The sequence below is a fragment of the Aphelocoma coerulescens genome, assembly GCF_041296385.1.
Source record: "Aphelocoma coerulescens isolate FSJ_1873_10779 chromosome Z unlocalized genomic scaffold, UR_Acoe_1.0 ChrZ, whole genome shotgun sequence".
Classification (NCBI taxonomy): domain Eukaryota; kingdom Metazoa; phylum Chordata; class Aves; order Passeriformes; family Corvidae; genus Aphelocoma; species Aphelocoma coerulescens.
The window spans coordinates 58,949,152-58,971,421 of record NW_027184085.1 but is presented as its reverse complement, the minus strand read 5'-3'; the positions used below and the strand labels follow the sequence as shown (position 1 = coordinate 58,971,421).

At 38.8% G+C, this 22,270-nt stretch overlaps 1 protein-coding gene across 1 annotated transcript in view; it reads right to left on the bottom strand.

The window, feature by feature from the left end:
- Positions 1 to 13,943: 13,943 nt before the first annotated feature.
- DTWD2 (DTW domain containing 2) overlaps positions 13,944 to 22,270 on the bottom strand; it is a 71,219-nt gene continuing 62,892 nt past the window's right edge. The window contains exons 5-6 of the mRNA XM_069001162.1: positions 19,740 to 19,868; positions 13,944 to 17,626 (exon numbers count right to left, since the gene is read on the bottom strand). Coding sequence (XP_068857263.1) covers positions 17,456 to 17,626; positions 19,740 to 19,868 — 300 coding nt within the window. The 3' untranslated portion in view covers positions 13,944 to 17,455. The remainder of the gene's footprint in view (positions 17,627 to 19,739; positions 19,869 to 22,270) is intronic.

The window sequence follows — 22,270 nt, the reverse complement described above, 5'->3', positions numbered from 1 at the left end:
GTGATACAGCACCACAACACCCAGGACACACTAGGGTGTGCTATGCGTTTGAAATGAGCCAATTCCCAGGGGATGCCACCCTCCTGCACTGCTGTGGTAGCACAGGCACTGTGCCAAAAGACACTGTCGAGGGTTTTAAATGATCTGTACTGCTTACATTATTCATTTCATTACTATTAAAACAGTGACAGTCTGACAAAAGCTGCAGATTTTCAGACAGATATGCAGAACCACGTGGCATAAAGCCTGCAGCCTGGCTGTACCTACAATTAAAATGAACTGGCTACAGAGACAGATGCAGTCCCCCCTGACCTTAACAATGTTGATGTTTACATATGAACCTCCCCACTCGACTGCAGATAAGGAATGACAGACAATACTACAAATTAGTGAAGGTCAACAGAGCAGGAGGCAGCAGTTAGTCAATTACAAAAGCAAACCCTCTGCTAAAGCACCAAGTCCTGTGTTTTCTCAGGATAATCAACTGCCTGAGTCATGGGGTCTAATAAAATTGACCTGTTTTTCCTTTGTCTAATTGACTGATGCCTAGAATTGCATGAACTTTAGGTGTGATAGAGTTTAAGTCTTAATATCGTGTAGCAAAAGGTAAACATCTAATTAGTCTGTCTTCAGGACTAATGGTTGATCCTGCAATGTGCAGTTCTATCCAACCATGACAAAATGTTCAGTTTGAAGGTGTTTACAAAGACAAAAAAAGTTGTTTACAAGCTATGTATGAACTCTACTGGGTGCTAGTAAAGTTGCTATAGCAAAACAGCTCTTGTGTGAAGAACAAGGATTGAATTATAAACAGAGGCAAAAAAAAATTAATGCTTTCCTCAGACAAGATGTATTCTTTGTTAGAGATGAAAAAAATCAGTTAGCTTTCTTGAAATAGTAAGGTGTGAAAATTTTCTAGATTCATTCCCCAGAATAAGTAACTCAAAATCCTAAATAGCCTTACAGATATGTTTTTCCCCCTTAGCTCAATGGATTATCTACATAACTATTCAGACTCTTTAAAAACCTGTATATAGCTTCAGGATTTTAAAGGTTTGGGGTTTTTTCCCCACACATTTCCTCTATATTTTGAGCTTAACCTAAATTGGCCTTCAGAGGAAAGATCTCAGACCTTGCTCCCCACTGAGCTGCAACAGCTGTTGCTGCTTTGTGGCCTCTCCTTTATCCAAGACGTTTGTGTATGCATTTTAGCTTAGACCCCACTGCTGAGCTTTAACTGAAATAAAGCTGGACACTGGTTGCAGGTACCATTTGAAACTTGGATTTTCAGACGAGTCCCATACACCCAAATCTCCCTGCAGGAGTTGGTATCTAACAAAATCTGAACCCAAACCAGAAGATAGCTCACAGGTTTCTGGCCATGGTTCAGTGAAAAAAGTAGTTGGACATGAAAGGACCAGTAGGTTTGCTTTTACTCAAGGTTCTATGACCCTCTTCCCCTGCAACTACCCTCCCTGAAGTCAGAAAATGGAAAGTAGCTATCAAACTCCACTATCATTTTCAGCATGAGAAGATATACATAATTAGAAATTATTATTTTTTAAAATAAGAGGAGAATAAAATTTGAGACAAACTCAAAAATTGTACTTTCTGTGTACAATTCCCTGTGCATTCACAGAAATATCAAGGAGTTTCTGCTTTGGGCAAAGCAATTCCCTAGGATTTCCACTAATGCATACTGTTTGAAGATAAATTTAAAATAAAAATAAAGTTCGTCCAACAGAGCACCACAGAGCACAGACCCTGTAAAGGGACTTTTCTGGCACTAAAAACTATAGAAGAGGCTAAAAAACACCTTCTCAAAAACTCAAAGCCAAATTTTAGCCTTCATTTACGCACAGTTTGGTGACAAAGTATACACATTCTCCCTCTCTATACACACAGTATTTTACACAAACACAAAAATGTTTATGCAGTTTTATATATGCAAATACAGTACGCAGTTTAGAAAATCAACTTCCAAATTCATTCAGGTTCCCATTCTTATAGTAGTAATTTCTCTCTCTAAACCACTAATAACATTTTTTCAATGTTCTCTCTTTTTCCTGGGAAACATACTAGCTATTTTCCTTCCCTCCCAGCTGCACATTTACCAATGCCTCACTAACACATTTCACTTGAACTGATTTTGCTTCTCAACCATCTCTTATGTCCCCCAGTGTCATACTGCTATTTCTGGACTAAAGAATGCTTTCTATCACCACACAAGAGTCATTCCCTAGGAGGCAAATAAATTTATTTTCTATTTCTCTCTCCTTTTACCAGGCTACTCATTGGAAAAATCAAAATTTTTTTTCAAAATTCATAAGAGCAGTACACTTAAAATACATACCATGAACTGGAGTTTTTTAAACAATACTTCAAGTGTTCACACACATCCAGAATCCAGAAGCAAGTAGCCACAGGTTCCAAAGAGTATTAAACCAATACTTTATGTTGCCACTTAAGGCCATCTAGAGCTAAAGAAAAAAGCCAAGGAAAATGGAATTCCTTTAGTCACTGACAAGAGCCTGTTACATTCATGAACTGCCACAAAGAGAAACATTTTAGAAGCAAATCGAGAAAAAGGGAAAATAAGTAGATTTTACATCTCCTGTTGATCAGATTTAGTACAGTTTACAGGTCCATTTAGTTTTAGACAGGTCCACTGACAGGTCTTAGAGACTTTTCACAAATTTTAAAGCTTCTCTTGAACGAATTCCTACATAGTTTAAGGGAATTCACAACAGGCACTGGTCTGATACCATTAGCACTGTCAAGCATAGTCAACTTTTACACAAATATTTCCATTCATCTGAAAAATTGCTTACACGGTAACATCAACAAAAACTAAGCAAACATCAGAAGGCTGCACATATATTACCCACAGCTACAAATTAAATCAAATTACTAGTTTATGTTACTTTTAGAAGGATTAGTGCTCAAAAGCATGAGCTTCCCTTGGGATCTTTGAGAAATCAGAGCCCAAGTTTCCTTTTAATGAAAGATGGTATGTTTGTACTAGACAGAATGTTAACAAACGCTAAGACAAATTAGAAAAAAAATACTTCATTCATTACTAAGTATTAACCGTGTTTAAACTCCTTACCAAGGAAGGAATAACATTGGTTTGGTGACAGTACAGTCACTTCTGATGCAGTAAAATTTCATTTAAAATAAAATTATGTTCCAGAGAGTGCCCTAACAGATCTTTCCTCTGGCCATCACAGTCTTTCTCTCACTGTCAAAGAGGCTTTACAAAAACACAGGAGGAAAGCTAGGGGGAGAGTAGAAGTTAGTGCCCTCACATGTTACTTGTGCCCAGCAGTACCTCGGTCCTGTTGCACAGGTCAGCAGGATCAAGTATTTCCTACCCCAGTGGGTGTGACCTGCACAGAGCTCACTGAGCTCGGGAAGGCCACACCAGGAGGATTTAGGCTCCCTCTGACCACACTGAACAGACACAACAACCTCCACAAGACTTTGGTGAATATTTACACCTCTATGCCTAAATGCACTGAGTACTGTGCACACCGGCTGCATCTCCACCACAGCAGGCTTGGGCCCCTGCAGAATGCACCAGGTGTGTCCCACCAGAAAAGAGAAGGTTTGTTTCCAGCTTGTGTAGAGCTTGTGTCCAAGGCTAGAGCTTTCCTCACAAGGGGAAGCAGACACAACTCAAAGCCAGGGCCTGCTGTATACCAATACAGAGGTGACCAAGGAACAGAGTTTACATGAGAAGACAAAAAAGCAGTAATGTGACCTTACATGTTAGTCACGCCCACAGACATCACCTATAATACACTTCACAAATTTTGAGCTGGCTCTTGTACTTTATAGTCTGATAAGTGCTTTACAGAAAATTATCATCTGATAAATTGTCAGTTAACATACACGAAGGCTGAAGAGGTCCCAAATGGCAAAATTAGTGAGAACTTCCTGAAGAGCAAATTTAAAACACATCAGTTTAAACAAAACTGATGTCATGGCAGCACCAATTGTGTGTTGTAGCTTTAGTTTAAGATACAGTCTTATGAACCAGAAAATATTGTAATCTTACATTGAGATATGAGGTCTTTGGAGCAAAGAAAATGGATCTTTGAAAGCAATGTTAATAGGAAGTGGTTAGCACATTCAGGCAAATGAAAGAACTAATTTACATGCAATTAAACTCCAGAGACTTAGAGAAGTAATTCTCAAGTCTGACCATCAAAAACTAGGAATATAAAAATAAGAAAAAGAATCTGTTAATTTATTAGTTGGGGAAAACTGGCACTCTCTTTTTTGGCAACTTGTCAGACAAAAGCCAAAGGAAATACATTTAAATGCAGCCTTTCAGAGAGGTGGTTTGGCATATGCTCTAATTTGGGAAGGGGGCAAGTCAAGAGAGACACAAAGGAGGTTAGAATGTAATTCCTAGCATAAAGGAGATGTTGAAGATCACAGAAAAGACAACAAAGGAATATGAAAGAGTTGCAAAATCCAAGTGCTCCTGCAGGGCTATCTGCAGTATTTCACATTTTTGTAAAGCACAAACTATGTTTGCAATTTATGAGAATTACAATTTTGCCAAGGATAAATTGTGGCTTGAGTGAGAAACCTCTAGGAAGACTGCAGACCTGATTTCTGTTTCACAGAGAGACAAAAATCTATTAAGAGAACAGGAAAAGGCACCTGCAAAAACGCCATTTTTTAATGCTGAAATTAGCTTGTTGTACTTTTGCAGGAACAAGCTTAAAGGCTGCTCCACTGAGCATTTGAGGCTAACTGGACAGCTCACTGAGTTTAAAAGCACAACCACAGGATGCTGACATTCTTACCATGTTTAACATTAACTAGTCTACATTGCAGCTTGGGCACACATGACCACATTACGGTATCTCACTCATCAAGAAATACTACTACTCTACAATATTTCCTGAAATATTTTTACCCATATAATTAACTAAAAATCATACAGTCACAGAATTATAGAATATGCTGAGTTGGAAGGGACCCATCAGGATCCTTAAGTCCAACTTCTGGCCCTGCATGAGATACCCTAACTCAACCACTGAGCACAATTTGAGATTTAAGGACTAAAATATATTGACCTATTTTGGTTTAACCCGTATTTCTGAGGTTTTATTTGCTGCAGTTGAATCTGACCTGCTATCTGGAATTAATATTTTTAAAGTTAATTAACTGAAAGGAAATCAAAAGCCATAGGGAGCCTGAAGTACAGATAATCTTTCTAAAGCTGTCATTACATTTCAGAGCGATCACATCTACTTCCTGAAATGATGTCATCCTTAATAATCAATGACCTATGTATCACGGCATTATAAACACTGTGTCATTTTTTATTAAAAGAGAGTTTTGATTCAAGGAACACTGAAATATAAACATGTCACAACTGTTTTGTATGTCAATATGCTCTAAGTGCCATTAATGCAAAATCTCTGGCATTACAGAGCATCATTAAAATATGTTTTGTCAAACTGAGTAGGTTTAATTAAACCTATTATATCCTAGAAGGCACACTGCAAAAGACAAGGAGAGTATGCAAGAGCTATACACAATTAATTCTATTCCTAACAAAAGCTGCCAAGTAGAAATTGTCAAGTCATTTAAAAACAGAAAGTTGTTACATTGCCAAGTAATGGGGAAATACTGTATAGTGGTATTTCAACCAATTAGATGTGTAGTAGAATAATGTAACTATATCTCAAGTTGGAAGAGACCCTTTGTCAGAGACTGAATTATTATAGTCTATGACTTAAACATTTTCTTGAAGGACTTTTAAAACTGTATTCCAAAAGCTGCAGAGAAGACTACCACACCGTGAATGGGGCCCCGACTGAGGCCTTACACCGCCCACTGATGGAGATAAGATAAAGTAACAACTCAGGGCTGGGGACATTCGCAAAGCACAGGCTTAACACCTCCGAGGTGGAGACCACAGCCCCAGGGCTAAGAGCTGCCAGGCTCGCACAGACCTTCGAACCAAAGGGTGGAGGGAGGAGAGGCTTTGGGTGTGTGGGAAAAGCCCCTGGTCAGAGGGGCAGCGACTGCCCATCCTCCAGTGTGCAGAGGAGCCCAGCTGAGGGGTCCTCACCAGGGTGGGGGGGGAAGCTTATCCACAGCAGGAGGGGTGACATGGCCCATCACAGGGGCCCCCCTCAAAGGGGTCCCCAGACCCTGCACCAGAGCCCCAGAGATGATGCAGCAGACCCTCAGTGTTGCAAGGGACAGTGTCAAGCCGGCCCCTGCAAGGGAGGCACGTGGGCGTTCCCACCTGGCGCACAGCGCACACTAATCCACGGGATTCTGCACTCTTTGGCGTGTGGGGTGGCAGCGTGTGGTGGCGTGGCCACGGCGGCAACGGGGGACCCTCACCAGCGGCAGAGCAGATGGAGGGGAGCAACGAGACGTTGGGACCCTCGGATGGGTGATCTGCTTCCACCTATCTCCCTGTCCCCCCACCCCTCCCACACACTTCTTTTTTCTATTTTTCTTTCTTTCTTTTCTCTTCCTTCTCTTTGCCTCTCTACAATTACATAAAATACTTCAATTTTTTGGCATCAACATCTAACCTTGTTTGGTTTTAATCTCGTTTCTAGGAATATTTTGAAACTTCTAAGTTCCTTCCGGTTTAGCTTTCTTTGCTTTTCTGGGTTTAGACTGGATCATAACACCCTTAAGGATCATTGGGTCCAAATATCTGGGCCTTGCAGGACTATGTAAAAAATAAGTCACGTAACTAAGTGTCATCCAGACACACCCTTTGAACTCTATCAGGCTTGGTGACATGATGACCACTTCCCTGAGCAACATGTTTGAGTGACCGACCACCCTCTCAAGTGAAGGACTTTTTCCTAGAGTCCAGCCTGCAGCTTCATTCCATTTCCTTGTGTCTTATCACTGGTCACCAGACAGGGGAGATCAGCACCTCCCCTCCTTGTGGAAGTTGTAAACCACAATGAGATCTCCCTGTAGCCTTCTCCAGGCTGAGCATGTCAAGTGACTTCAGCTCCTCCTTGTAAGTCTTGCTCTTGAGACCTTCCACAATCTTGGTTGCCCTCCATTGGACACTCTCTAATAGCTTCATTTCTTTCTTATATTGTGGCACCAAAAACTGCCCCCAGTTCTCAAGGCGAGGCTGCCCCAGTGCAGAACAGAGTGGGACAATCCCCTCCCTTGCCCAGCTGGTGATGCTGGGCCTGGTGCTGTGCCTGATGCTCTCAGGCTTTTTCAAGTTAATTGCCTGCTGTTGTAGGCCCACTTTAGGTAATTGAAGGTTTTTTCTTCCTCAGGCTGAACAAACCCAACTCTCAGCCTGTTCTAATAGCAGAGGTGTTCCAGCTCTCTAATAATTTTCATGGCATTCCTCTGGACTCACTCCAACAGTTCCACATACTTCTTATGTTGGTCTTGAATGCAGTGACTTGTGCCATGGTCTGTTGCTTGATGTGTTGCATGAAGTGTAGCAGCCCTCTGTGTGCCCAAGGCACTGCCTGTCCTCTCCTGCAGAAGCCATGGCCATTGTTTGAGAAGGTGACTCTGCAGAGGTGAGAGGCTGAACAGGCTGTTTCCCCACACTCCTTGAGCTTTATGAGCAGCATGAGCAGAGCAGACGTCTGCAAAGACTGAGAGTCACAGCAAGTCCTAGGGCGATGTCCTCTGCTCACATGAGCCCAGGGGAGGGAGTGTGGCTTACAGGATTGTCTAAGTCCTGTGCTGAAGGCTCTCCCCAGGTCCTAGTGGGGAAAGGCTCTGCTGGACTCCTCCAGGCTGAGAGCACATTGTGCTCAGCTCATGAGCTACCTGGCTGCTTGTGGCACAGCAGGAGAAGCCCCTCATGAGGGCTCGCTCACAGGCTCAGGGAATGGGCACCTCTGGTGTTAGAAAGGAGTTTTGCCCCAATGAGGATTGGCACCAGTCCCCAGGAGTTCTTCACCTTCCTCTGGAGCAATGAGCATGGCTCCTGGGCCATTGTGCATAACTTCCTGCCTGCTGCTCTTGCAGCATCACACCACCACTGGTGCCTTGTGTCTGCAGTCCAGAAGGTTTTTCCCTTGGGTCAGACTGCCACAGCCCCAGGATTTTGGGGTAGTTTTTGTCTTCCCCTGCAGTCCTAAACATGAAATCCTTGCCAGAGCAGCTGTGGGCTCTTTTTAGTAAGGGTCTGCCCACCATTCTTGCAGCACAAAGACGCCACGGGTGCCCTGAATCCCAACAGAGCTGCAACTTTCCAGCTGTCCCTGCACTCCATAAAGGTGAAGTTTTGTCCTTGATCTGCTCTGTGTTTCATGTGTGTCTTGCTCTGGGCCTGGGAACCTTGTCCTGCAGCTGTGCTGTCAGGAGTGCAAGCACACAATACTGTAGTTATGGGGCAAGTTTTGGGGAGGAGAAAGGGAAAGGCTGCAGGGGTGGCTTCTGTAGGAAGCTTCCCCCATGTCAGTTCCAGCTGGCTCCAAGATGGAGCTGCTGGCCAAGACTGAGCCTGTCAGTGATGCTAGCAGGACCTCTAGTAACATGGCTAAAAAGAGGAAAAGAACATCTGCAGTAGCTATCCACATACTGCAATGAGCTTTTGAATGCCACTACACATTATAACACATTTTCATCTCTGGGATGTTTAAAAAAACTTTACATGCTGCAGTGAAGTCCTTATGCCAGTGTGCAAAGGCACAGTGAAGATAACGCAGAAGCAGAAGGTGCAGTCTCCAGCCGTACATTCCTCAAGGTGGCCTCCAAAACACACAGTTGCTGCAGCATGAACTCCAGCCTGACCAAACAGCACTAAGGAAACAAATAAATAGGAATGGCACAACCAATCCATTAACTTTTAAAAAACTCCTTTAAGCATAAAGAAGCAAGTTAGCAGGTTTTGGCACAAAAGTGAAAATGCAGAAATTAAGAATCTCTTTAAACTCTTCAAAGATCCTCAGATAAAAGTAATTATCCTCTGTATAACTCAAGCATCCACTGGTTGCATTCACAACAAGACATATTTGCACAACAAACATATTTATTTAATGAATATGAAAATTAAAACACAACAGTTGGTATTTACTATGCATTTCTTACATGAGCTACCATAGATCATTTTTAAAAGATGTTTCTATTAAAGCTTGTTTGTGTTGCTGCTCAGATTGTTTACTCAAAGAAATTTAACTCTTTTGGAAGCAGAGCAATATAAAGTGGATTACCTGCTTCTTCACTATAGCTTCCATAGCCATCTGTAAAATTTTGTCACCAGGCTCCCTTTTGAAAACCAGTTCTGCTTGCCTGAGAACTGGGGCCTGCTGCTATGTTAAACAACAGTGACCCTCCACTTGGTTCCATTTTAAAACAGAGCAGTTGTGACAGCTTCAGAAGTGATATACACGAATCCTGTTCGGGGTTCAACCCTACTGCACCCTGGTTATCCTACAGGACAAAATTTATTAATACTTAAACATAAGCATTAAGAGTATCATGCATTTTACATAGGATGCTTTGGTTCCAACACGATTTCTTCATTGAGTCATTGGCCAGCAAAGCAATTGCTTCCATCTTACCTGAATTATTCATGAGGCATGCCCCTGTAGAAATCATCAACTTAACTGGAAGAATCACTCAACAGAGCACCCCTGTCATATTTTATTTTTTCCCCTTTATTAAGCTCCATTGTCAATCAAAAGCATTGCATTTTTCCCCCAAGAAAGAAGTAGTGTATAAAGCACTTACTCAGGATCATGTATTACCTGCCACACATCAGATATAACACCTTGGACTGAAAGATTGGAAATCTGTTGTGCAGATGACAAAATTTCTAAGAATTACCGAGGAAATACAAATAGGTAGATATTAGTAACATTTTGATATAAATAGAATTTGGTATAAGTTACTACTTGCTAAACATCTACTTTTAGGAACTAGTAATTGTCTCAAAATAAAGGCACAAATACAATTGTAACTTTAGATGACTGTACAAAGGAAATGAAAATCACCTGTTGATACTGAATAGACACAATTTATACAATTATTTCAGGAGGATGATATTTCATCATGAAAGCTGAAAACATATACAGTGTGCAACTAGGTTTCCATCTTCTGTGGTTGCTTCAGTAATTTTGGAGACAGAATATACTCAGTATTTTACAGGAAAAATATCCTGTAAACTGTAAAAGTCTGCTAACTGTAAAATTTGCAGTGAATTTAATCCAAATCAGTAGAAAATAATAAAAAACTGCAAAGGAAAAGTTCGTATCTCTGGAAAGGGCAGCACAGGACCTTTTAAAAAAAAATCATTTATTTCAATGGAATATAAAGATGAAGACTGAGTTAGTTCTCTCAAAGGTTATCAAATTCACATTACAGTTTTTTCTGACATCAAGATCAAAGCAGATGCAAATTAAGAGTAAAAAATTCTCTCATTCTGTAACTCATACAGCTCTCCACATGTAATTCAATTCCTCAATTTGTTCTGTGCTTCTGAATTTTAGGACTACCTTTAAAAACAGCACCAGAAATATTGAATTCCCTGTCCCCAAACTTCATTATCACTTTGAGTTAGTACCGTCTTCTCATATACACATTGTGAAAACAACAACAATAATTTAGAGCAATTTATGTCTGAGGTCAACAACGTGACAGGTAAGTGAATATTTCTTGTTTGATTTTTAAGTACACTTACATTACTCTTGATGTCCTTAAAAACTTTAAAGAGGATATATCCTAAAAAAGCAGCTGCGCTCATCCACAGATTCACTTTTAAAGCAGTAATATTCAGCATTGAGCTAAAAAATAGACATGCCCCTTTCCCCCATCTTTGAAGTGATACATGCCTCTAGAGACAGAAAGACAGAACTGTTCTTCTGTTCCCTGGAACAGAAGGGCTGTGATTTTCCTTGCATCTTGTGAAGGGCACATAAGCAAGGACCTCCTGTTAGGAACTCCTAGGTAAAGTGTAAAATCTGGCCCTTAAAAGTTTGCTTTCATATTTTGTCCTTTATTATCAGACAGTACTGACATTTTATTTTTCCCATTTCAGATAAATCCCTAGTAAACAGTAACTGCAACAGAAACTGGTGCTCTCAGTGTTCTCCTTTCTCATATCAAAAAAACGTAATGCCCCAACAGTGCCAGAATAGCTCTGCAAAATATCATCTGCGATTCCACAGTGACAACAGGGTCAAAAGGAAACATGACTGCTGTCTGAACAGAGAGGCAGGGAGTTTTGCAGGCACAGGTGTAGGTTCAGCCTGCTTGGCTAAAGAAACTCTCGCTGATCACAGGGAGGCAAGTGCCTCAAATCCCAGAGAGGAAAACTGTTGTCTGTCTGGCAGGACATAGGCGAACAAAGCTAAGAGAACAAGAATCTCACAACTTTTTCAGGATAACTGAAGTACATCCTTTATCTACTAAAAATGCCTGTTCAAAGAACTAAAAGAAAATGTTTTTGTATAAGGCAAGGGTCACAGACCATAACTGTTCAATTTTTTTGGTATATACCTGAACACGAGCACCTTTCACTAACAAATCCATTATTGATACATTTCAGAATGAAACAGAATGACCAGTAAGATTCCAGTTATGTACAGCTCTATTAAACTCCCATGAAAAAAAAAAAAAATCAAAAAACCAAACCAGACACTACTCTACAGACTTCCATTTGCCACGAAAAATAAAATCCACATAATCTTTCTAGGGAAAATTGTATGAACGAATTTGTCATCTAAACCTAGGATTCTCAATACTGACTCCACACTTGGCATAGACCAGCACATCTAGCACTGACTGAAGACATCCTATCTAATCCCTGAAAAATATAGGGAACTTGATTTTGGATGAACTTAAAATCCCTTAGAGGACTATTTCAAGTATAATAAACCACCATAAGCTGAAACATTAATGTAGAACAGTATCATCTTTTCCTCATTACCTTCTGCTGGTAATTCTGGAAAAAAAATCAAATGTAATGTATGTGACCTCAATTCTGCAAATGATTAATCATGACAAGTATATGACCCACTTCTCAATATATCCACCTTAAAATATCTTTTAAAAGAACATACAAAAATCCCATTAGAAATTTATCATTACTTTTATCTACACATTATATGTATATATATATGTATATAGACATACACACACACACAAATATATATATATAATCGCAATAAAGGAACACAGGGAACTAGAAGCAAGACTTTTGTCTCATAGGAATTTAATTTTCCTTTAAAAACATATTTTTAAATGGTGATAAACTTCTAATAATAACATACATTTTGTAAACATGTGATCTATATTTCCATGCATGTATATAAGCAGCAAATGGTTCATATATTATTAATTTGCCAAATATTTTCTGTTGTTCTCTTCCACTAACACATCAAGTAGGTATGTCTTCATGTGCTTTAAATATTTTGTACATACGCCTTGATATCTCTCTTTATTGAGAGCAAATCCTAGTATTCAAGTCCAAAAAAATCTGAGGCTTTTAGTTACCACTCCCATGGGCAAAGGGAACAACTCAAAGCCACTTTTGAATCCCAGAGGGGAGCATCTGCTGCCTCACTTCCAGGACAGAAAAGTGCAGTATGCATGGTCCAACTAGACCAAGTGGTGTATAAACATCAACTCACAGTGATAAGTACCAAGCTTTATAGCAGACATACACTGCAACAGAAACAACTTTTACCTAAGTCTCTGTACTTGTTTTGCCCGTGGTAATTTTCTTCACAGTGACTAACATGGACCTGTGTCTTGGATTTGTCCTAGACACAGGGCTGATAACACAGAGATGTTTTTGTTATTGCTGAGCAGGGCTTACACAGAGCCAAAGCCTTTCCTGCTGTTCATGTTGCCACACTGGAGAGGGAGTTGGGGATTCATGGGAGGCTGGGAGGAGACACAGCCAGGACAGGTGACCCCAACTGGCCAAAGGGATATTCCAGGCTGCATTGCATCATGGTCAGTACATAAAGGTAGTGGAAGAAGGAAGAGAGGGATGTTCCGAGCGATGGTGTTTTGTCTTCCCAAGTCACTGTTATGCATGATGGGGCCCATCTCCTGGAGATGGCTGAATACCTGGCTGCCCATGGGAAGCAGTGAATTAATTCCTTGGTTTGCTTTGCTTGTGTGCACAAGCTTTGCTTTCCCTATTTAACTGTCTTTATCTCAATCCATGAATTTTCTGACTTTTACCCTTCCAGCCCTCTTCCTGATCCTGCTGGTGGGGGAGCAAACAAGTGGCTACCTGGTGCTTGGCTGCTGGCTCAGGTTAAACCACAGTAGTCTCTTATCCTACTTCTTAAAACACAGATTCTTCTCTTGTCTTCATTTCCCTCTGTTATCTGTCCCTATGAGACAAAAGCAGCAACTCTCAGGGCTGGGACTCTGGAAGGATTGTGAATTGGAATACAAGGAACAAACCTCATAACCAAGGCAATATAGAAGTCCCTAAAGTGCAAGTTTTGTAGAAGGGAGATAAGAAATGGCTGCATAAGAACAGAAACAGTTCTGTTGTATTGGGTTTGGTTTTGTTTTTTGAGTACAGCAATTTGGGGAAGGAAAAACTGTGGGTGAGAAACAATGTATCTCATTGCACCTATTAGGGCATGGAGATGCAGTATTTGGGTGATGTTTCAGCGTGGGAAGATGTGCATGTTTGTGTGGTACCAGTCAGGAGTCGGCCACCACTGCAGAAGAGAGAATAGAGCTCTGAAATGCTTAAGAAACTGTCACAGCAATTTAGTCTTCATGCAGGTTTCAACGGGTAACAAAGGAAACTTTTTCCTTCAAATCGCATAAGCAAAGCCGCATCTCTCCATTAACTGATTGAATGGTGTTAGAAAGACATTAAAAAAAGGACTAAGCTTTGTAATACCAGCACATGTGAACAAATTCAGCTCTGTAAAGATGCAGTGGAACATATTACAGTAAATTAGATATTTTATTGCTTTGAGGCAGAAACAAATACGTAATTTATGTGCATTCATGTATACAGACATAAAACACACAAACATGAAGAGAAAAGCATGAACCACTAATTCTTTTAAAAAGTTCAGTTTTTAATTAAATTTCAAAACAAGCGGGGATGTTGTAGAAAATAATGCAGCATAAGCAATTTTTTTTCTAATGTAGTAGTTGAGAAGAAAACCCTTGGTCTTTGAAGTCAGTTGAAAAGTTTTCTTTTTATCTCAAGGAAAACTAATAAAAGAATAATTTATTGGTAGTATGGGGTTATGAGGCAACAAAAGTAGAATCTTGAAGAAAAATACATTTATGTTTGTCCTGAGTATCTCTTTAATATGAAAGCTTTCTAAACAAAAGGGCAGGTGTGGTTTGTGTTCTTACTTTAGAACATTTCCAGCTTTGTCTTTTTTCATAGACTTTGTCTTACAGATTATGAAAAAACGGTGAATTAACAGCGCTCATCTTTGAGTATACAAACACAAAAAATATTTTTAATAATAAAAAATAATATATCTGTTCAAAAGCCTGCCACCCGTGCTACCAGTTTCCCAACACGTGACATTGGGGCACATAGAGGGAAGATTTCATTTTGGTAGCAACATTTGGAAGTAAAAAGTGGACAAGGACAAAGGACCAAACATTAGAAGCAAACACATTCCTTCCTTTTTAATCAATATCTTGTTAGACTGGTGGGTTTCACTCATTAATCTTTTGGTAAGTGAAAAATGAAACAGATTTACCATTACAGCAATGGAAAATTGCAAATTAAATTCATTCTAATGAAATTGCTTACACAGAGTGCTACTTCATCACACACAGCTTCTGTCAAAAGAGTTTGGACTTCAGAGTACTCATTCTTTTGAGGTAATGTATTTATAGGCAAATTCTGAATCCAAAAGACCTGAAAACAAACTTTCTAAATTCTTCCTCTTACACTGTGCATATTTTTAAAATCATGCAAGTTCCACAAAAAAAAGTTTTAAAAAGTATTGTGTTTTATGTTTAATAGCTTCATAGCTTCAAACAAATCTGAAACTGAACTTCATGTCACTGCTGTGCTGCATCTAAATGTTCACTATATTATAGCTGAGCTGGGACATACAAAAAACTCAACAAATAAAATGCCTGGAGGTTTGCAATGCATTGTTTTTAATTTCTTCAGTAACTGCTGCATATTGATTGATCTAGTAATGTACAACACAGGAAATTAGCAATTAAAGGCTTCCATGCATCCAGCATGAGATCCTACAAATCCTGTTATCCACAGGAGCAAAATTAAAAGAACAAGAGGAATCAACAAAGCTAAAAAGTGCTTATTGTAGGCTGTGCAGAATTTGTCCTTTGCTGAAAAACATGAAAACTCTGTACAGATTGCACGCACAAGAGTATTTAATGTAGGATTATAACTCAATTAAGGCAACTATTTCTCTGATCCTGTAATTCTAAGGCATTTTGCAGATGGCTATGAATCCCAGGCTGTAATACAAATTTCCTTCTGTTCTCCATAATATAAACCCACATATTATGTAAAGACACACTTAATCTTCTGCCTAGGAAAATAAACTTCACAATGCAGGTCGAAAGATACACTACTGCTCTAGATGAATTTAAAATAAGGTAAATTAAATTAACATATACAACATTAAATGTGAGCATCATCCATATACGTAAATATGACATTAACAATAAAGCTTAATTGATACTCATGTTTCCTCAAGGAATTATTGACCATGGGCCGGGGCACAGGGAAGGAAGATTACTAGCCCAGCAGGAGCCATTCCAACCCTGGAACTGAACACAGCATCACACACAAGGCTGTGCACACAAATTGCATGAGATTGCAACTTCAGATTCCAAGTTAGCCTGGAGATTGGTGTGCTACAGGAATAAACATGCCCTTTCTCTGTTTTAAAGTGAACAAAAGTGCATCTACACTATGATTAATCATATGAAACTGGTTTGCTTCAGATTCATCAAAACTAATTCAGCTTTGCTGAATTTAGCGACAGATACCAGATTTATCTAGACCGAGAGAAGAGAAAAAGGTTATATAAGCTTTGCTAGCATAGCCAGACAAATTATATTGTTTATCCATGCCTAAACAAAAGGTCACTATTAGCTCAGGGTTAACTAAAACTTCTTAGCTAATCTCTGACCTAATTTTGACCTCTCTTGTTAATTGCAGAAAAGCTTTCAGTTAAAATATCTGTTACTTGTGTTTACACATCCCCCCTCTCCACCCCTTCTGTAGTTTCTTGTCTTACCAGTCATAAATTAAAGACAAAATATCTTTTTCTAAGACTAATTAGTACCCAATTAGCTTCATGTTGTTACCTAGAGTGGAACTGACAGTAACGACAAACATTAAGCATTTTAATCTCTTAAATGCAGGAGGCATTTATGTAGCAGAAAGGACTATCAAAACCTTTATTTCACTTTATTTTTCCCTCCAGATCATAAAATATTATTTCAGAAAGTCTGTAAAAACACCCAATTCTTCTGCTTCTAGCAATTCCCAATAGAAAGAAATACAGTTATATCACTGTTACAAGTGAAAAACTAAACACATGAAGTCTAGAGGATCTATAATTATGTTAGTTGGTTGTAACCAGACATAATCATTTGTCATTGCATCATACTTCTTACAGAGCAGTCTACACTGTGCTTGTTTAATTCCTTTAGTTATCATAATCATTGTATGTCAAAGTATGGGTATGATGTATTTATATCCATGAGATCTCCCCATCTGCGGAAGACTAGTTTTTGCTCAAGTAAAAGCGAAGCACCTGAGTTATAATTCCAAAAATCACTTTTCTACTTTTCTTTTTGTATGTCAGAATTGTTCTGTTTCTCATAAAAACATATGCAGACTTTAAAAATTAATTTAAAAATTAAGTCTGAGAGAAACTAAACCCGACTGCATTGTAAAATATATGTAAATTTACAAAAAGGAGTTCTAATAATATAAGAAATAAAAATCTCAAAGTTAGAAAGAACTATCCAAATAACATGCCTTATGTTCATCTGAACTAAGGAATACAAGGAATTACAGTTTGAAAGCCTACTGTAATTAGATACTGAAGCTAAAAAGCTCAGTAGAAATTCAACATAATTCCAACTGCTGAAGCCTTACCATTCCGTCACATTCATATTCATAATTCTTGTCTTTTTGTACTGATAAAAGCCTCCCCAAAACAAATCCTTCCAGTCATACTGAGGATCATACTGACACCCAAGCGATAACATAAGTCTAAATGATGTTCAGTTTTCTTCCTCTTCTCTACAGGAAATGAGAATGCTCTTCCATCATCTGAAGAAAGGCACCTGGCCTACTGCATAAATGAAAAAGCTTGTCCATTATGGTTTGTCACATTCGTAGATAAACTCTTGCCTAAGAAGGGCCTAAAAGTTGTTTTATTGCAGTATAGTCAAATGTTTGGATCAAATCCAGATTCATATTCATTTGCTACCTGCAAATAAATCCCACTGTACAGTCAGTATAGTTTTCTTATATTTTAATATTGTTCACTAAAAGCTCCATTCTTCTGAGTTTGCGTTTATTCTTTGGCATGGGCTTGTCATATAAGCCATTTTTGAGAAGATGCTCCTTGCTGTGATGGATTTGGGCACCATGCTGAAGTTGGAAAGAGCATAAAGCTTGAAGTGGATGGAGTATAGTCTGCAGAAAGATGAAGGGGTGGAGGACAAAAAAAACCCAAGCTTTTAGTAGGATATTTTAGACACATCAATTATTACAGGTTTTTTTATTCAATGACTGGTTAGAAATGCTAATAAAAATACAATTTGGATGATAAATGTTGTTAAAATACAACCTCTGGAGACACAGAGGGTGCAGCTGAATAGAAGATGAAATGAACCACAGAGGAGTCATACACCCACCTACCTGCAGCCATCCCTCACTCCTTCCTTGGAACCACTCAATCCTGACTTCAGACCCAGTCACATTACTGTAAGTTATGGCTTTGACTTGACCTTAGCAATGGACTACAATCAATTACTGTGGCTCGGTCAACAAGCTGCAATAAAATAAGTCACAGTAACTAAGCTGTGCTTGCACAAAAACCCCTTGAGGCAGGGTTTTAGAAAGAGAGGAGGGACTCATGATCAAGGCAGCTGGACTGCTATCCTGGAGACTCAGCTGTGTCCATGCTTCTGCCCAGAGGTATTGTGTAGGATTAATGAAGCCACACAAACCAAATTTATCTCAAGTGGCTCCTAATTGTAGACTCTTCATTTTCTGGTTGCCTGAGTCACAGGGGCCTTGTGCAGATGTGTAAAGCAATCACATATGTAACTGCAGTCAGCAGGAGCTGAGTTCTACTGAGAAAAATATGACTCTTTAAGAGCACACAGGAAAATCAAGTGAGATACTGGGCATCAAACCAAGTGCCCATTTTTAACCTCCATGGCTCTCAACTTCAGTTCACCATCTTAGATGCTGGGAATAGCACTCAGTTCAGAGAGGGTATAAAAAAATGCATGAACATAGCTCTTGGCTACTGCAATGCTTAGAGAAAACAGTCATTTTGTCTTTGAAAAGTAGGTTGGGCCAATTCTCTGTGGTAGGGGTGAATCAGAATACAGGACTGGTAACCACAGACATTAAATAAACATTCACTGTAAGACAGATGTCCTAATGAAGGAAAAATATGTTGTCCTAGCACAACAAAGAAAAAGATAAATATAAAACCCCACATATACATACAAGTTTCTTGAAAACCTCTTTACATAGAATTCCAATTCCTGAGCCATATTTTCTTGTGTGACCACATACTTTATTCAGGTCTGGGTTTAAATCCAATTGATTTCATATTAAGGTGAGTCTAGTGTCACAGAGGCAGACACATAGGTGGCATACTATCTATTACGCCAGCTGCAGGAGCAATTTTTGACCTGAGAACCTTCTTTCATAGGCAGAGGTTGAGTACCAAAACATTAACTAGCTGATGGGAGCACCCCAGGGTGAGCACTAGTATGTAGTGGGCACACAGATGAGCTTTAAATCTCTGTTCACAGACCATTCACTACTGCATTCTGGGCACACAATGGAATTGCAGACCTGGCTCTGCGGTGCAAAACTACTTGTAGGTGTTTTTCAGAGGGCTTATTAAATTGACATTACTAATGTCAGCAACAAAAGATTAAGAAGGACATTTTCTTAATGACCTCTTCCATCACGGACTAGGGGGATCGCAACTTAACGGAAAGGCTAATGTCCAATTAGTATTCTCTGACCTGGGATAAACTTAACCTCAAGAACTATTAAGTCCCAAATTCCTCCAGTGACATGTAAGAGTTGTGAGCTGGCTGGTAGGCAGACATAACCCAGTGGGTTACATTCCATGGCTGAGGAGTGCAGGATATCAGGGGACCTGGCTTTAAAAAGCATTTAATCTTCAAGATAGCTGTGCGGGAGTATTCAGATCATCTCTGCTGTCTAGTTTTTGCAGAAAACAATTTACTTCTTTCCACTCACTAACATACTCAATCGTCTGTCACAAAATGAATCAGGTTTTTGAGAGTCAAAGATCACTTTGTTGTGTTCATTTTCGGAGCACAACATGAACGAGTCACAGTTATCTGTACATGCTAGAGTTAATAAATGAAAAATGGTTTCCATTGGTGCATTCTTGTTTCAGTTTGCTATGCAACAAAAAGATTACAAATGTCATTAAGATTTTAACTGTCAAATTTTACATTAATAGCTAATTACTTTCACTGCTCCTCTATCATTCATAGAAGAAAAAACTCAGGTATTTAAATTTACATACCTCTTGTATACTCTTATTTTTTTCCATGATAGAAAGAGCAACAGCTGCACATTCAAGAGTAGACAGACAGGTGTTTGTTGGTTGTGTACGAATTACATATTGACTTGAAATACTGGGTTTTAACTGCACCTGAAAAACAGCAAATTCAAGTAAAATAAACAGATCAGGATAGTAAACAAGATACTGATTCTCTACACCAACCAAAACACATCCCCTTTCCCTCTGTGTTCACTTATCTTCTTCCCTTTTTTCCTCTTTTGTCTCCCAGTAGCCCATGACATGCTACTATTAAGTGTAATACATGAGTCATCATCACAAACAAAAACTGCACATTTGTTACTGTACAAAAACGCAAAGGAAATACAATTTTTTGTTAGAGAACGACTAAGTGAAATTTTAGACACTGATTTCAGTTGTAATAGATATGCTATAACAGAAATAAAATTATTCACTTGTGCTTGTTTTATTGCACACTCTAACCACACACACAATCCCATACAAGGTACAATGACCATATAGTCATTAGCACTATACACCTTGGCAAAATATTATTTGTCAAAGTTCTGAATTTAAGACTTCTAGAAACTGTATTTATTCATACAATGTACTAGAGCATTGATTAGAACAATTTGCTTAACAAAAAAATGTCTGAAAATGATTTAGTGGCTCTGCCTCAAGTGATAAACAATTTATACTACCTTGAAAATTAAAAGTTTTTAAGAAAAAGAAATTTAATTCAACCACCAGCTCCAAAAGCTTTTACCAAGTTTATAAACAGTGGTTGAAACAACACAGAATTTACACTACTAGACTGTGTGTGAAAATTCAGATATTGTTTCTTTATTCCTAAGATTTCCATTTCCACATATATCTAAAACATAATTTGCAAAACAAGTAATGTTTTAGCAACATTGCCAGTATTTTTAACCAAAAATTCTCAGTTCCTTTTCCAAAAACATTGTAGTGCAGTACAAAAAACCCAGATGAATTCTTATAAAGGAACAAGTTACTTTTCCCTTTTTTTTAACTCATCCCATCAATTGTCTTTTATTTTTCTTCTTGAAAAAATTAGTGATTCCAATGGCCAAAATATTGCTACCATTTTGCTTGCCAGAAGCCCTTCACCATTAAGTCACTTTATTCAATACTTTGCTCCTTCACTTTTCTCATTTTTCCTTTTATTTGTAGTATTTCATTTTCTTTCATCTCTCTTACATGCAATCACCCATTCTTTAAAGTTCAAGGTATCTCATTCATAAAACTCCAGACTGCTGAAGAGACATAAATGAATAAGATGAAATTCCACTGCCTTACCTATCCCAATTTAATGGAAATTAAAAATAATAAAATAAAAATAAGGCAGCAAGAAAAGTGGAAAGGCATTCTGAAAAGGATAAGCAAGTAAGCTATAAAAGCTCAATTTACTCAAATATAGGAAAAGACAGAAAAATTAAGCCTTTCTCAACTACCTTCTTCAATTTGGTATTGAAAAACCAGAAGAGAATAAAATTATTTAGGAGACAAAATGTAGGATTTGGACATCAGTGTATGTAATGAAAAGAAAAAGAAAATTAGTATTTTCATTTGTTATTCCTCAACGTTTTCTTTGGTTTTATGCTTCTTCCCTGTGACCATGTACAGATCTTCATCACAACAGAGTAGGAAGCCTAGTTAGTTGAAGTATGCAGAAATCTATGCTGGAAGAAGCTTATAGTCCCTACTTAGAAACTCCTAGATAGGTATCAAAAAACAGGGTAAACTCTGTCCATCACTTCTCCAGCATGTGTCCTGAACAGCAAAGCAGACATATTATCCACACTTTTTCTTAACAGCTAACAGCTACTTTCTTCATGAAGTATCTCTCCAGAGGTTGAAGCCACCTGATGGAGTACCTGCAGGCCCACTGGCTTCCCCCTCCTTGGACAGTGCCTTAAGGCTGTTTTTTGTAGGAGCTGGGAATAGTTCTGGGAATAGTTCTGTCTGCTGGTTTCTATACTTCACTCCTTGGGCCCCATGCTGAAAAACATTTAAAATAATCAACATTCCAGAGAAAAAAAACTTATTAATGGTTGCAAGACAACTTATATAAGGAAAAGGGGCCTGCACTCTGCCACACAACCGTGGAGCAAAACATCTGTAACTGCAGCTCTCAAAACAACGGACAATGCACGAAAGGGCAACTTTCTAGCACTAATAGCAACAGCAGCTGCAACAAAGTTTCTTCTTTCCTGAGAATAAAGAGAAAGGATGGAAACAAGTGGCCCCCATCCATTTTTCTGAAAAATTACATATTCCCTGGGATAAGATTAAAATACCATAGAGAGTGGTGGAAATCAGAGGAAGAACACCTAATCAGGACAAATGGCTGCTACGGTTTGTCTCTTAGGCTTCTTTCAGTCTGCATTTTACCCTACTCTTTAAAGTAGCAGAGAATCTAAATAAATGATCCCTAGTCACCTGAAATACAGTCAGGGTAGTCTTTGTCTACTGCAGATTGGACAGACTCACCAAAGTTCCCATCTGAAACTAGG